Here is an 11,108-nt window from a genome sequence, read left to right on the forward strand (position 1 = left end):
AGATATTCATTTTACTTTTGTGTAGAACAAAGACAAATCTTTTGTTTAGTCATTTTCTGGGCTTTCTTTTTTTTTTTTTTTTTAATTTTTTAAATTTAATTTTCTTTCATTTATTTATTTATTTATTTGTTTGTTTGTTTGTTTTTATTTCTTTTCAGCGTAACAGAATTCATTGTTTATGCACCACACCCAGTGCTCCACGCAACACGTGCCCTCCATAATACCCACCACCTGGCTCCCCCAACCTCTCCCCCGCCCCCTTCAAAACCCTCAGGTTGTTTTTCAGAATCCATAGTCTCTCATGGTTCATCTCCCCTTCCAATTTCTGGGCTTTCTTACCCAGTGTTGCTCAGAGGTCATCCATTGTCAACAAGCACTTGTAGAGGAGAATATCGTGAATACCGTAATGGTTTCACCTGAAAGGGAGTACAGCCAACTAAACAATACAGCTCACAAGTTACATCTGCTGCCAAGAAAGTGGAAAAAGCAAGAGTGCAGAGAGGAATGCCACAAGGCTAAGCTAAGCCCCGTAATGCCTTCAGGCTTCGATTTACAAAATCCAATTTATTACTGATTTTAGAATGCAAAGTGTGACTTAATCTACACAATGTCTAGAACTCTCTTCTTGCTCATTTTCCTTTTTTTTTTTAATCTCCTGCATGGTTTTAGTATATTTTTAAATGATATTTTTAAATAGAAGGATCACATCAATGAGCACTTTCCGAGCCTTTGAATAATGGTGAAGGTCTTTCTGTGGCTGTCACATGTGAAAGACAGTCAGGATGCTTTTAAAATTCTTGAGTTACAAACTATCCATCGAAAAGCACTAAGATTTTTCTCAAATTCTGACATTTGCTATTACAGAAAGGTTAAGGTCAATCTTTGTAGGCAACATTTTTCTTTCTGCCTGGGCAAATGTAGGATTTATTTTTATTCTTCTAATTCAAACATTTTGGCCAGTCATGTTCAAGTGTGGTTCTCTTTTCTTTGATTCTGTCCAGCATACCATGAATCCTCCTATTCTTGATACCTGTCTTCAGAGTACTGGGAAAAGCTGCTTTTTACTTAACATATGTTTTTTGTTTTGTTTTGCTTTGTTTTGTTTTTACTGCTTCATCTCCAGTTGTGCTTGTTCCCTCCTCTTTAACACCTAATGTTGTTCAGTTTCATCTGCAGTCTCTGCTTTATAGAGTCACAACCTTCTCCTTCATCATTTTCATCATTTTAATCCTTTTTCCTCTGCATTTTCTAAGAGTTCTAGAGCTTGCTCAATGAGTCACTGATGTCATTTTCTATAATGTCTAAGCTATTCTTTTTTTTTTTTTTGGTATAGTTGATACAATGTTACATCAGTTTCAGGTGTTCAACATAATGATATGAGAAACTTATACATTAGCCTATGTTCACCCACCACCGCAAGTATAGCTCACATCTGTCCCAAAGCATTGCTTTTACAATATCATTGACTATATTCCTTATGCTGTAATTTTCTTACTATGACTTACTCGTTCCATAACTGGATGCCTATGCCTCCCACTCCCCTTCATGCATGCTGCCCATCCCTTCCACTACCCCCCTCACAACCATCTGTTTGTTCTCTGTATTTATAAGTCTGATTCTGCTTTTTGATCATTTGTTTTATTTTCCACTTATGAGTGGAATCATGGTATTGTCTTTCTCAGTCAGACTTATTTCACTTAGCATGCCTTCTAGGTTCATTCAAGTTGTCTCAAATGGCAAGGTCTCATGCTTTTTTATGGTTGAGTAATACTCCATTGTGTGTGTGTGTGTGTGTCTGTGTGTCTGTGTGTCTGTGCGAGCGCGCGCACATGCTCATGCATACACACACATATACCACATCTTTCTTTTTTTTTTTTTTTAAAGATTTTATGTATTCATCAGAGAGAGAGGGAGAGGGAGAGCGAGCGAGCACAGGCAGACAGAATGGCAGGCAAAGGCAGAGGGAGAAGCAGGGTCCCTGCCGAGCAAGGAGCCCGATGTGGGACTCGATCCCAGGACGCTGGGATCATGACCTGAGCTGAAGGCAGTTGCTTAACCAACTGAGCCACCTAGGCGTCCCTATACCACATCTTTCTTAAGCATTCGTCTATTGATGGACACTCAGGTTGTTTCCATATCTAGACTATTGTAATGCTGCAATAAACATAGGGGTGGATGTATCTTTCCAGATTAGTGGGTTTGGGTTTTTTGTTTTTTTCTTTTTAAGATTTTGTATATTTATTTGAGAGAGGATTGAGAGAGAATGGGCAGGAGGAAGGCACAGAGGTAGAAGAAGAAACAGACTCTCTGCTGAGCAGGTAGCCTCATGCAGAGCTGGATCCCAGAACTCTGAGATCATGACCTGAGCTGATGGCAGAAGCTTACTTAACCAACTGAGCCACCAGGTACCCCTCAAATTAGTGTTTTCATTTTCTTTGGCTAAACACTCAATAGTCAAATTACTGGATCATATGGTATTTCTATTTTAAAATTTTTTTCTATTTTAATTTTAATTCCATTCTATTTTCCACAGTGGCTATACCAATTTACATTCTCAAAACTGTACAAGTTCTTTTTTCTCCACATCTTTGTTAACACTTGTTAGTTCTTGTCTTTTTGATTTTAGCCATTGTAACAAGTATAAAGTGACTATCTCCTGTGCTTTTAATTTGCATTTCCCTGATGATTAGTGACATTGAGTATCTTTTCATGTATCTGCCATCTGTATTTCTTCTTTGGGAAAATGTCTATTCAGGTCCTCTGCTTATTTTTTAACCAGATTGATATTTTTGGTGTTGAGTTGTATGAGTTCTTTATACAGTGTGGATATTAACCCTTATTGGACATAGCATTTGCAAATATCTTCTCCCATTAGTAGGTTGTCTTTTTGTTTTGTTAATGGTTTCCTTTGCTTTGCAAAGTTTTTAATTTTGATGTAGTCCCAATAGTTTGTTTTTGCTTTTATCTCCCTTGCCTTAGAAAAATACGTGGAAAAATGTTGCTATGACCAATATCAGAGAAATTACTGCCTGTGTTCTCTCCTAGGATTTTTATGGTTTCAAGTGCCACATTTAGGTCTTTCATCCATTTTGAGTTTCATTCTTTTACATGTACCTGTGCAGTATTCCCAAACCATTTACTGAAGAAACTGTCTTTTATCCATTTTAAATTATTGCCTTCTTTGTCATAGATTAATTGACATATAACTGTAGGTTTATTTCTGGGCTCTCCATTTTGTTCCACTAATCTATGTGTCCATTTTTGTATCAGTGCCATATTATTCTTTACTGCTATTCAATTTTATCCTACAGTTTAGTTTTTAATGTTCTAAAAATCCTTTCTTCACTCAGAAATCTTCATTTTTATCTTATCCAATGTCTCTCATTATGACTTTCTAATACTGTTTCATGGGGACAAGATGTCTTGAATTCCACTACTGATGATCAAATTTTCTAAAATTCTCTTCTGTTCACTATAACAAATCATCCTCTGAGGTATGCTCCTCTTCTAAGTCTTTAGACTAATGCTCTCTTCCCTTGTGAAGCATGGTTATCAATATTTCCCCATAGTTTATTTTGCTTTTCTGTTTATTTTTCCATCAGCAAGGAAAGTTCTTTATCAATTTTTCCCCAATAGACAAAAAAAATGTGAATTTTCCTCAATTCCTTTCTTTGGGAACTTGGGTGTAAACTGAATACCCATCTTATACCTCAGCTGACATACTCATTGGAAGGTATAGCTTCTAGTATTAACTGCCAGAGTCCAGTAGTCCTTCCCCCCCATTTTACCTATAATGACTCTGCTACCTAATAGGAAAGTTCTCCTCTCCCCCACTGCGTGATATTCTGACTCTCTAACTATATTCACTATTTTAAAGACTGAACTTCTTGTCCAGGTCTTCAAGTAGAAGAAAGAGTACATAATGAGAACCCATGTCAGAAATTCCATTTTTATTATTTTGATGCTCAAGTCCCTGCAGATCACTGAAATGTCTTCTAAGTGTTTGCTTTGATATTTTTTTTAAATGAAATTTTACTTAGCATGAAATTTTAAGTACATATGTACTGAATTAAAGACTGTGCCATCAAATAATAGGTAGAAAAGTTCTGTTATTCAGACTGATGGTCCCTGGCTTCATCTTGGGCCCTCCTTCCAAAAGGTCATGCCTAATTCCCTAGAAATTAATTTACTTTTACTTTTTGTTTATAAAGTAATAATATTTTAATAATTATTTTTCAGTATTGTGCAGAAGTATCAGTTCTATGTCTCTCAACCAGATCTTAAATATTCCTGGCCTATGCATGAGGGCATAAGATGTGGCAATCTTATGCTGGCTTTGTACCTCAAAATCTGTTTTCAGTGGAATCTAATGAATCTGAAGTCAAGAACCAACGACTCCACTCACCTAGCTATATAATCCTGGACAAATCACTTAGTTTTTCTAAGCCTCAATTTCCTAATATATCATAATTTTTTGGATAATTTAATGGGGTAATATATGTAAGACTCATAGAAAATATTTAATAAATAATGTATTGTGTTAATACTATGGTTATAGTTGTATAAATTGTTATTATTATCATTAACAATCAGCATTCTTTGGTTGCAATCAATCAATTGCACTTTGGCTGATTTAAGCCAGAGGAAATATGTTGAAAATATTCTAGGAAATAAGAAAGCTGACAGGTAAGTTGGAGACCAAATTTAAAGAGACAAGAGAAATGGCAACCTGAAAATGTGGAATCAAAGACTGTAAAAATTAAAGGAATGAACTCACAGAAGTGAAAATGTGGAATCAAAGACTGTAAAAATTAAAGGAATGAACTCACAGAAGGAAGAGTCTAGCTGCCCTCCAGGTTATTAACTTCTGGTCATGTACTTTCTGTTTGTTACTCTGTTCAAGATTCAAACTTCAGGGAGTGAGTGTCCAGTAGGCTTTAGATCACAAGCTTAGTCCTTTTATCAGTGGGAGCGAGGGTCCTGATTAGGATTCCACCATATGGAACCCTGAAGGAAAGAGGTAAATGTCCCACAAAAACCAAGGTACTGGTAAGGAGAAATGGACCCTGGGGAACCAAACTCCCATGAATGTCCATCAAATGAAAATTAGCCTGTATCTTCAGATTTCATTCATATGACCATATATCTTGCTATTTAATTTCTTCCCACATCTTAATTAGCTGTCTTTTGTTGGCTTTGTACCTCAGAATCTGTTTTCAGTGGAATCTAATGAATCTGAAGTCAAGAACCAACGACTCCACTCACCTAGCTATATAATCCTGGACAAATCACTTAGTTTTTCTTTTCTTTTCTTTTTTTTTTTACTGTTGACCCAAACACTTTAATTTTACAACTTTCATGTACAATATGATGTCCATAAACAGTTGGAATTCTCACCTGGCTCCTGTTTGCAGAGAGCTCAGTCTTCATCATCAGGGAGGATACCCAGTTTTTCATCTGGATATGCAAAGTGAAGGATCTGGGAAGGATCTGGATATGCAAAGTGACCCAGCACAGCATCTGAGTCATGCCAAAAACGCCAGAGAATCCAGAACCACATGGTCCCACTGAATATCTCGGCCTGGATCACCTGGGACTTGGTGAGCTGGGGAAACTGTCTATACCGCGGCTCGATATGCACACCACCACCGGCATGACGAACTCCACTGCCTCCAGCCTCCCGCGAGCCAGGGGCTCTGAACAACCGGCCTCCAGAGCGAAGTAAAGGCGCCAGGCGCGTCAGAGCCGACATGCCAGCCCGCATCCCGAGAGCACTGTTCAGGCCGCACCGCCTCTACGTCACTTCCCCTCACTTAGTTTTTCTAAGCCTCAATTTCGTAATCTATCATAATTTTTTGGATAATTTAATGGGATAATATATGTAAGACTCATAGAAAATATTTAATAAATAATGTATTGTGTTAATACTATGGTTATAGTTGTATAAATTGCTATTATTATCATTAACAATTGACTAATTCATATTGACCTGTTATTCTCCATCTCAACCTAAACAGGACTTCTAAATTAATCCTCTGGTATCAGCAACCCTCAACAATGGGAAGAGAGAATCTCAATAACCTTTCCCCAAACATACAAACCTCATCCCCAGTGAATAATAAGCCAAATCAGCCCCTGACTGGTTTAAAAGTCAAGGCATCCTTTAGGGACTTTTAGTCCCCTTCAAGAAATCAAACAATTGAATACAGTCAAAGCAATTGTGGATAAACCACCCAGTTACCTGTTTAAAGGACCCTTAATGAATATTTATTCCTAAGATAAGGGAAGGAAGCAGAAAATTAATGTTTGTACTTGAAATATCCATTGACACATTATAGTGTTGTTCACATTTTGTTTGTCATAAGCACAGGAAACATGCAAGACTAATTCTAAATATCAATGGAAAAATGCAATTAAAATTATCCAATTGAAAAAACAGGTGGACTTTTCTAAAGTGCACATGAAATGGAACATTTCCTAGACGAGATCATATGTTAGCCACAAAACATCACTCCATAGAATCAAGAATACCTTTTGACCATAAGGATATGAATCTAGAATCAATACCAGGAGAAATCTGGAAAATCACAAATATGTGGAAATTAAACACTGTTATCTTTAATAACAAAAAGATCAAAGAATAAATCAAAGGGAAAATGAAAAAATATCTTGATATAAAACACAAGGGAGACATAACGTACTAAAACTTATAGGATGCAGCAAAAGCAGTTTCAAGAGGAAATCTTACAGCTATAAACACGTAAACTAAGAGAAAAGAAAGATCTCAAAGAAACAACCTACCATTATGCCACAAGGGATTAGAAAAAGAACAAGCTAACAAATTTAGCAGAAGGAAAGAAATAATAAGGATGAGAGCAGAAATAAATAGAGAATAGGAAAGCAATAGAAAAGATAAACAAAACTAAGAGTTGGTCCTTTGAAAAGATAAACAACATTGAAAAACCTTTAACTAAACTAAGAGAAAAAAGACTAAGATGAATAAAATTATAAATGACATAGAAGACATTATAAATAACACCACATAAATACAAAGGATCATAAGAGACTACTAGGAAAAATCATATGCCTACAAATTGGACAACCTAAAAAAATGGATAAATACTTGGAAACTTACAAACACAAAGTCTGAAACATGAAGAAATAGAAAATCTGAACAGACCAAAAAGGAGTAAAGAGATGGAATTAGTAATTAAAAAAAAAAATCCTCCCAAAGAAATGTTCAGAACTGGATGGTTTCACTGGTCAATTCTACCAAACATTTAAAAGAGAATTAAAACCAATCCTTTCTGAATCCTTCTCTAAAACTGAAGAAGAAAAACTCTCAAAGTCATTTTTATGAGGATAGCATTGTCCTGAAAACACAGCCAATAACGAAACTATAAGAAAATTACAGGCTAATATTCTTGATGAATATAGTTGCAAATATTCCCAGCAAAATATTAGTAAACCAAATTCGACAGCACATTGAAAATATTACACACTTTGATCAAGTGGGATCCCTAGGATGCAAGGTTGCATCAACATATGTGAATCAATAAATGTGATACACCACATTAGTATTATGAAAGATTAAAATTATATGATCATCTCATTAGATGCAGAAAAAATATTTGACAAAATTCAACATAATTTCATGATAAACACTGTGAACAAAATTGGGTACAGAAGACTGAAGCCCACAGTTAACATCATATTCATTGGTGAAACATTGAAAGCTTTTCAATACCAAGAACAAGACAAGGGTGCCACCCTTAGTTCTCTTATTTAACTAATACTATTTATAGTATTAGAAATCCTAGCCAGAGGGGGCCTGGATGGCTCAGTCAGTTAAGCATCAGCCTTTGGCTCATGATCCCTGGATCCTAGGATCAAGCCCCACACTGGGTCCCCAGCTGTGCAGGGAGAAGCTCCCTACTTCTCCCTCTCCTGTTCCCCCTCTCTCTTTCAAATAAATAAATAAAAGTCTTTAAAAAAAAAAAAAAAAAGGAAAGAAAGAAATTGTAGCCACAGCAATCCGTCAAGAAAAAGAAATAAAAGGCATCCAAATGAACAAGGAAGAAGTAAAATTATATGTTTGCAGATGATGCAGATCTTATATATTGAAAATCCTACAGACTTTACCAAAAAAACTTTAGAACTAATTTAAAAATTCAGGAAAGTTACAGAATACACAATCAGCATACAAAAATATGCTGTATTTCTGTATACTAACAAGATTTCCAAAAAAGAAATAAAGAATGCAATGTCATTTACAATAGCATCAAAAGCAATAAATACCTAAGAATAAATTTAACCAAAAAGATGAAAAATCTGTACACTGAAGACTATAAGACATTAGTGAAAGAAATTAAAGAAGACAAAAATAAAGAAAAAAAAATTTCCCATACTCAGGAATCAGAAGAATGAATATTCTTAAATGTCCATACCACCCAAAGCCATCTATAGATTCAGTGCAATTCCTATCAAGACTTCAATAGTTTTGGGGGCGCCTGGGTGGCTCAGTGGGTTAAAGCCTCTGCCTTCGGCTCAGGTCATGATCTCAGGGTCCTGGGATCGAGCCCCACATCAGGCTCTCTGCTCGGCGGGGAACCTGCTTCCCCCCCTCTCTCTCTGCCTGCCTCTCTGCCTACTTGTGATCTCTGTCGAATAAATAAATAAAAATCTTAAAAAAAAAAAAAAGACTTCAATAGTTTTGTTTTTTTACAGAAATTTTAAAAAAACTTAAAGTTCATATGGAATCATGAAAGACCCTAAATAACCAAAGCAATCTTGAGAAAGAAGAATAAAGCTGCATGCATCACACATCCTGATTTCGACCACTGTTACAAAGTTATAACAATTAAAACAGTATGGTACTGGCATAAAAGAAGACACATAGACAAATGGAATAGAACCAAGAGTCCAGAAATAAATCCATGCATATACAGTCAAATAATATTTGAAAAGGGAAGCACATTTTTTTTTCAAGAGGGAAAAATAGTTTCTTCAATAAATGGTATACTAAGAAAATAGAATATTCACATGCAAAAAAAAAGAAAAGAAAAGAAATTGAGCCCTTATCTTACACTACTCACCAAGATTAACTCAAAATCGATTAATGACTAAAACATAAGACTTAAAATTCCTAGAAGAAAACATAAGGAAAAGCTCTTTGACATCGGTCTCGGCAATAAATTTTTTGGATATGACACCAAAAGCACAAACAACAAATGCAAAAATAAACAAGTGGAATCAAATCAAACTAAAAAACTTCTACACAGAAAAAGAAACAATCAACAAAACAAGAAGGCAACCTAAGGAATGAAATTAAATATTTACAAAGCAAATATCCAGTCAACAGTTAATACTCAAAATATACAAGGAGCTCATACAACTCAATAACAAAAAGATCAAATAATTCAATTAATTTGACAAATGGACAAAGAACTCGAACAGATATTTTTCCAATATATAAATGGCCAACAGATACATGCAAAAAGTGCTTAATCTCGCTAATCATCAGAGAAAAGCAAATCAAAACCACAATGAGATATCACCTCCAAACTGTAGAATAACTTCTATCAAAACAAAAACAAAAACAAGACAAAATAACTGCTGGAAAGGTTGTAGAGAAAAGGGACTTCTTGTGAACTACTGGTGGTAACATAAGTCAGTTTAACCACTATGGAAAAACCACTTATTTTCCTTAGAAAATAAGAAATAAACTACCATATGATTCAGAAATTCCATTTCTGAGTCAAGTGGTCAAGTGTATACCCATTGACTTTGAAAACTGTCTGTACCATTTGGGAGGTTGCCCATTGAATTCTTAACTATGGGTGTCACTTGTATAAAGGTCAGCCTCATTCAGAGACTTATTTCCAAGGAAGGGGATTACAAAGTTCTCCTTTTCAAACTTTAATATACACATGAATCACCCATTGATATTGCTAAGATGGAGATTCATTAAGTCTGGGTTGGGGCCAGAGATTTTGCATTTCTAAAAAGGTCCAATATGATGTTGAGGCTGCTATCCACAGATCAGAGTTTGAAATAGCAAAGCTAAAAGAGTATAAACAATGATTCCAACACAAATTTCTAAGCATAACTAGAAAAATTCTCCTGATTTTATTCTCATGACTTCTTATAATATAACCTTACTCACAAATACTGAAAGGTCAATGCGTATCTACTGTCTTGGAAGATTTTCCATAGGCCCTAAAAAAAGCAGGAAGCTAATAATCCAGGATAATTGTATCTTTGGTTCATACAGGCATCACCGCAGAGCATGTTTAAAATGCGGTTTCTGTGCATTGCTACCACTCAAGAATTTGGCTTTATGATGCCTGAAATTTGCATTTTATTTATTTTTTAAAATATTTTATTCATTTATATGACAGAGAGAGAGAGCACAAGCAGATGGAGCAGCAGTGGGAGTGGGAGAAGCCGGCTCCCCACTGAGCAGGGAGCCTGATGCAGGGCTTGATCCTAGGATTCTGGGATCATAACCTGAGCCAAAGGCAGCCTCTTAACTGGCTGAGCCACCCAAGCGCCCCTGAAATTTACATTTTAATATGCAGCCCAGGTCATTCTAATGAAGATGGCACATGGACAAACCTTTGAGAAATACTAAGTGATTTTGTTGGTGTTGTTACCTGATGTAGTATAGTTAGGGTAGAGACTATGCTACTACAACAAAAATACCCCCAAACACATGGCTTCAATAATATAGATGGCAGTATCTCCTTCATCTGCCGATCCAAAGCATAGTTCCCAGCTGACCTGGTGGCTCTGTGCCATAACGCAAGCATGGCCCAGATGCCTACTATCTTGTTGCTCTGACATCTCTTAGGATGTTGTCTCTGTCTGCATTTTCAAATATGAGCCACTACCACATCTGTAGTTCAGCCCACAGGAAGGAAAAAAAAAAAAAAAAAAAACTAAAGAGCAAGCTATTTTCTTTTTTCCCCTAGTTGTTTGGTTTATACTTTATTGACGTATACGCTATATACATCAAACTGCACATATTTAAAGTACACAATTTGAAAAGCCTTGTCACATTTGTAACAACCAAAATGTTCAGACACAGGTGGGTGAATACACCACTT

At 35.8% G+C, this 11,108-nt stretch overlaps 1 protein-coding gene across 1 annotated transcript; it reads right to left on the reverse strand.

The window, feature by feature from the left end:
* Positions 1–5,288: 5,288 nt before the first annotated feature.
* Positions 5,289–5,803, reverse strand: LOC131830331 (NADH dehydrogenase [ubiquinone] 1 beta subcomplex subunit 2, mitochondrial-like). Its single transcript, XM_059172632.1, has one exon. It carries the CDS (start codon positions 5,762–5,764, stop codon positions 5,420–5,422), a length of 345 nt encoding a protein of 114 aa, XP_059028615.1. The 5' UTR covers positions 5,765–5,803; the 3' UTR covers positions 5,289–5,419.
* Positions 5,804–11,108: the final 5,305 nt, after the last annotated feature.

The sequence above is a fragment of the Mustela lutreola genome, chromosome 4, assembly GCF_030435805.1.
Source record: "Mustela lutreola isolate mMusLut2 chromosome 4, mMusLut2.pri, whole genome shotgun sequence".
In the NCBI taxonomy this organism is placed as follows: Eukaryota; Metazoa; Chordata; class Mammalia; order Carnivora; family Mustelidae; genus Mustela; species Mustela lutreola.

Coding starts and splice junctions, on each gene's coding strand:
- LOC131830331 (XM_059172632.1), bottom strand. CDS start 5,764: ATGCGGGCTGGCATGTCGGCTCTGACGCGCCTGGCGCCTTTACTTCGC.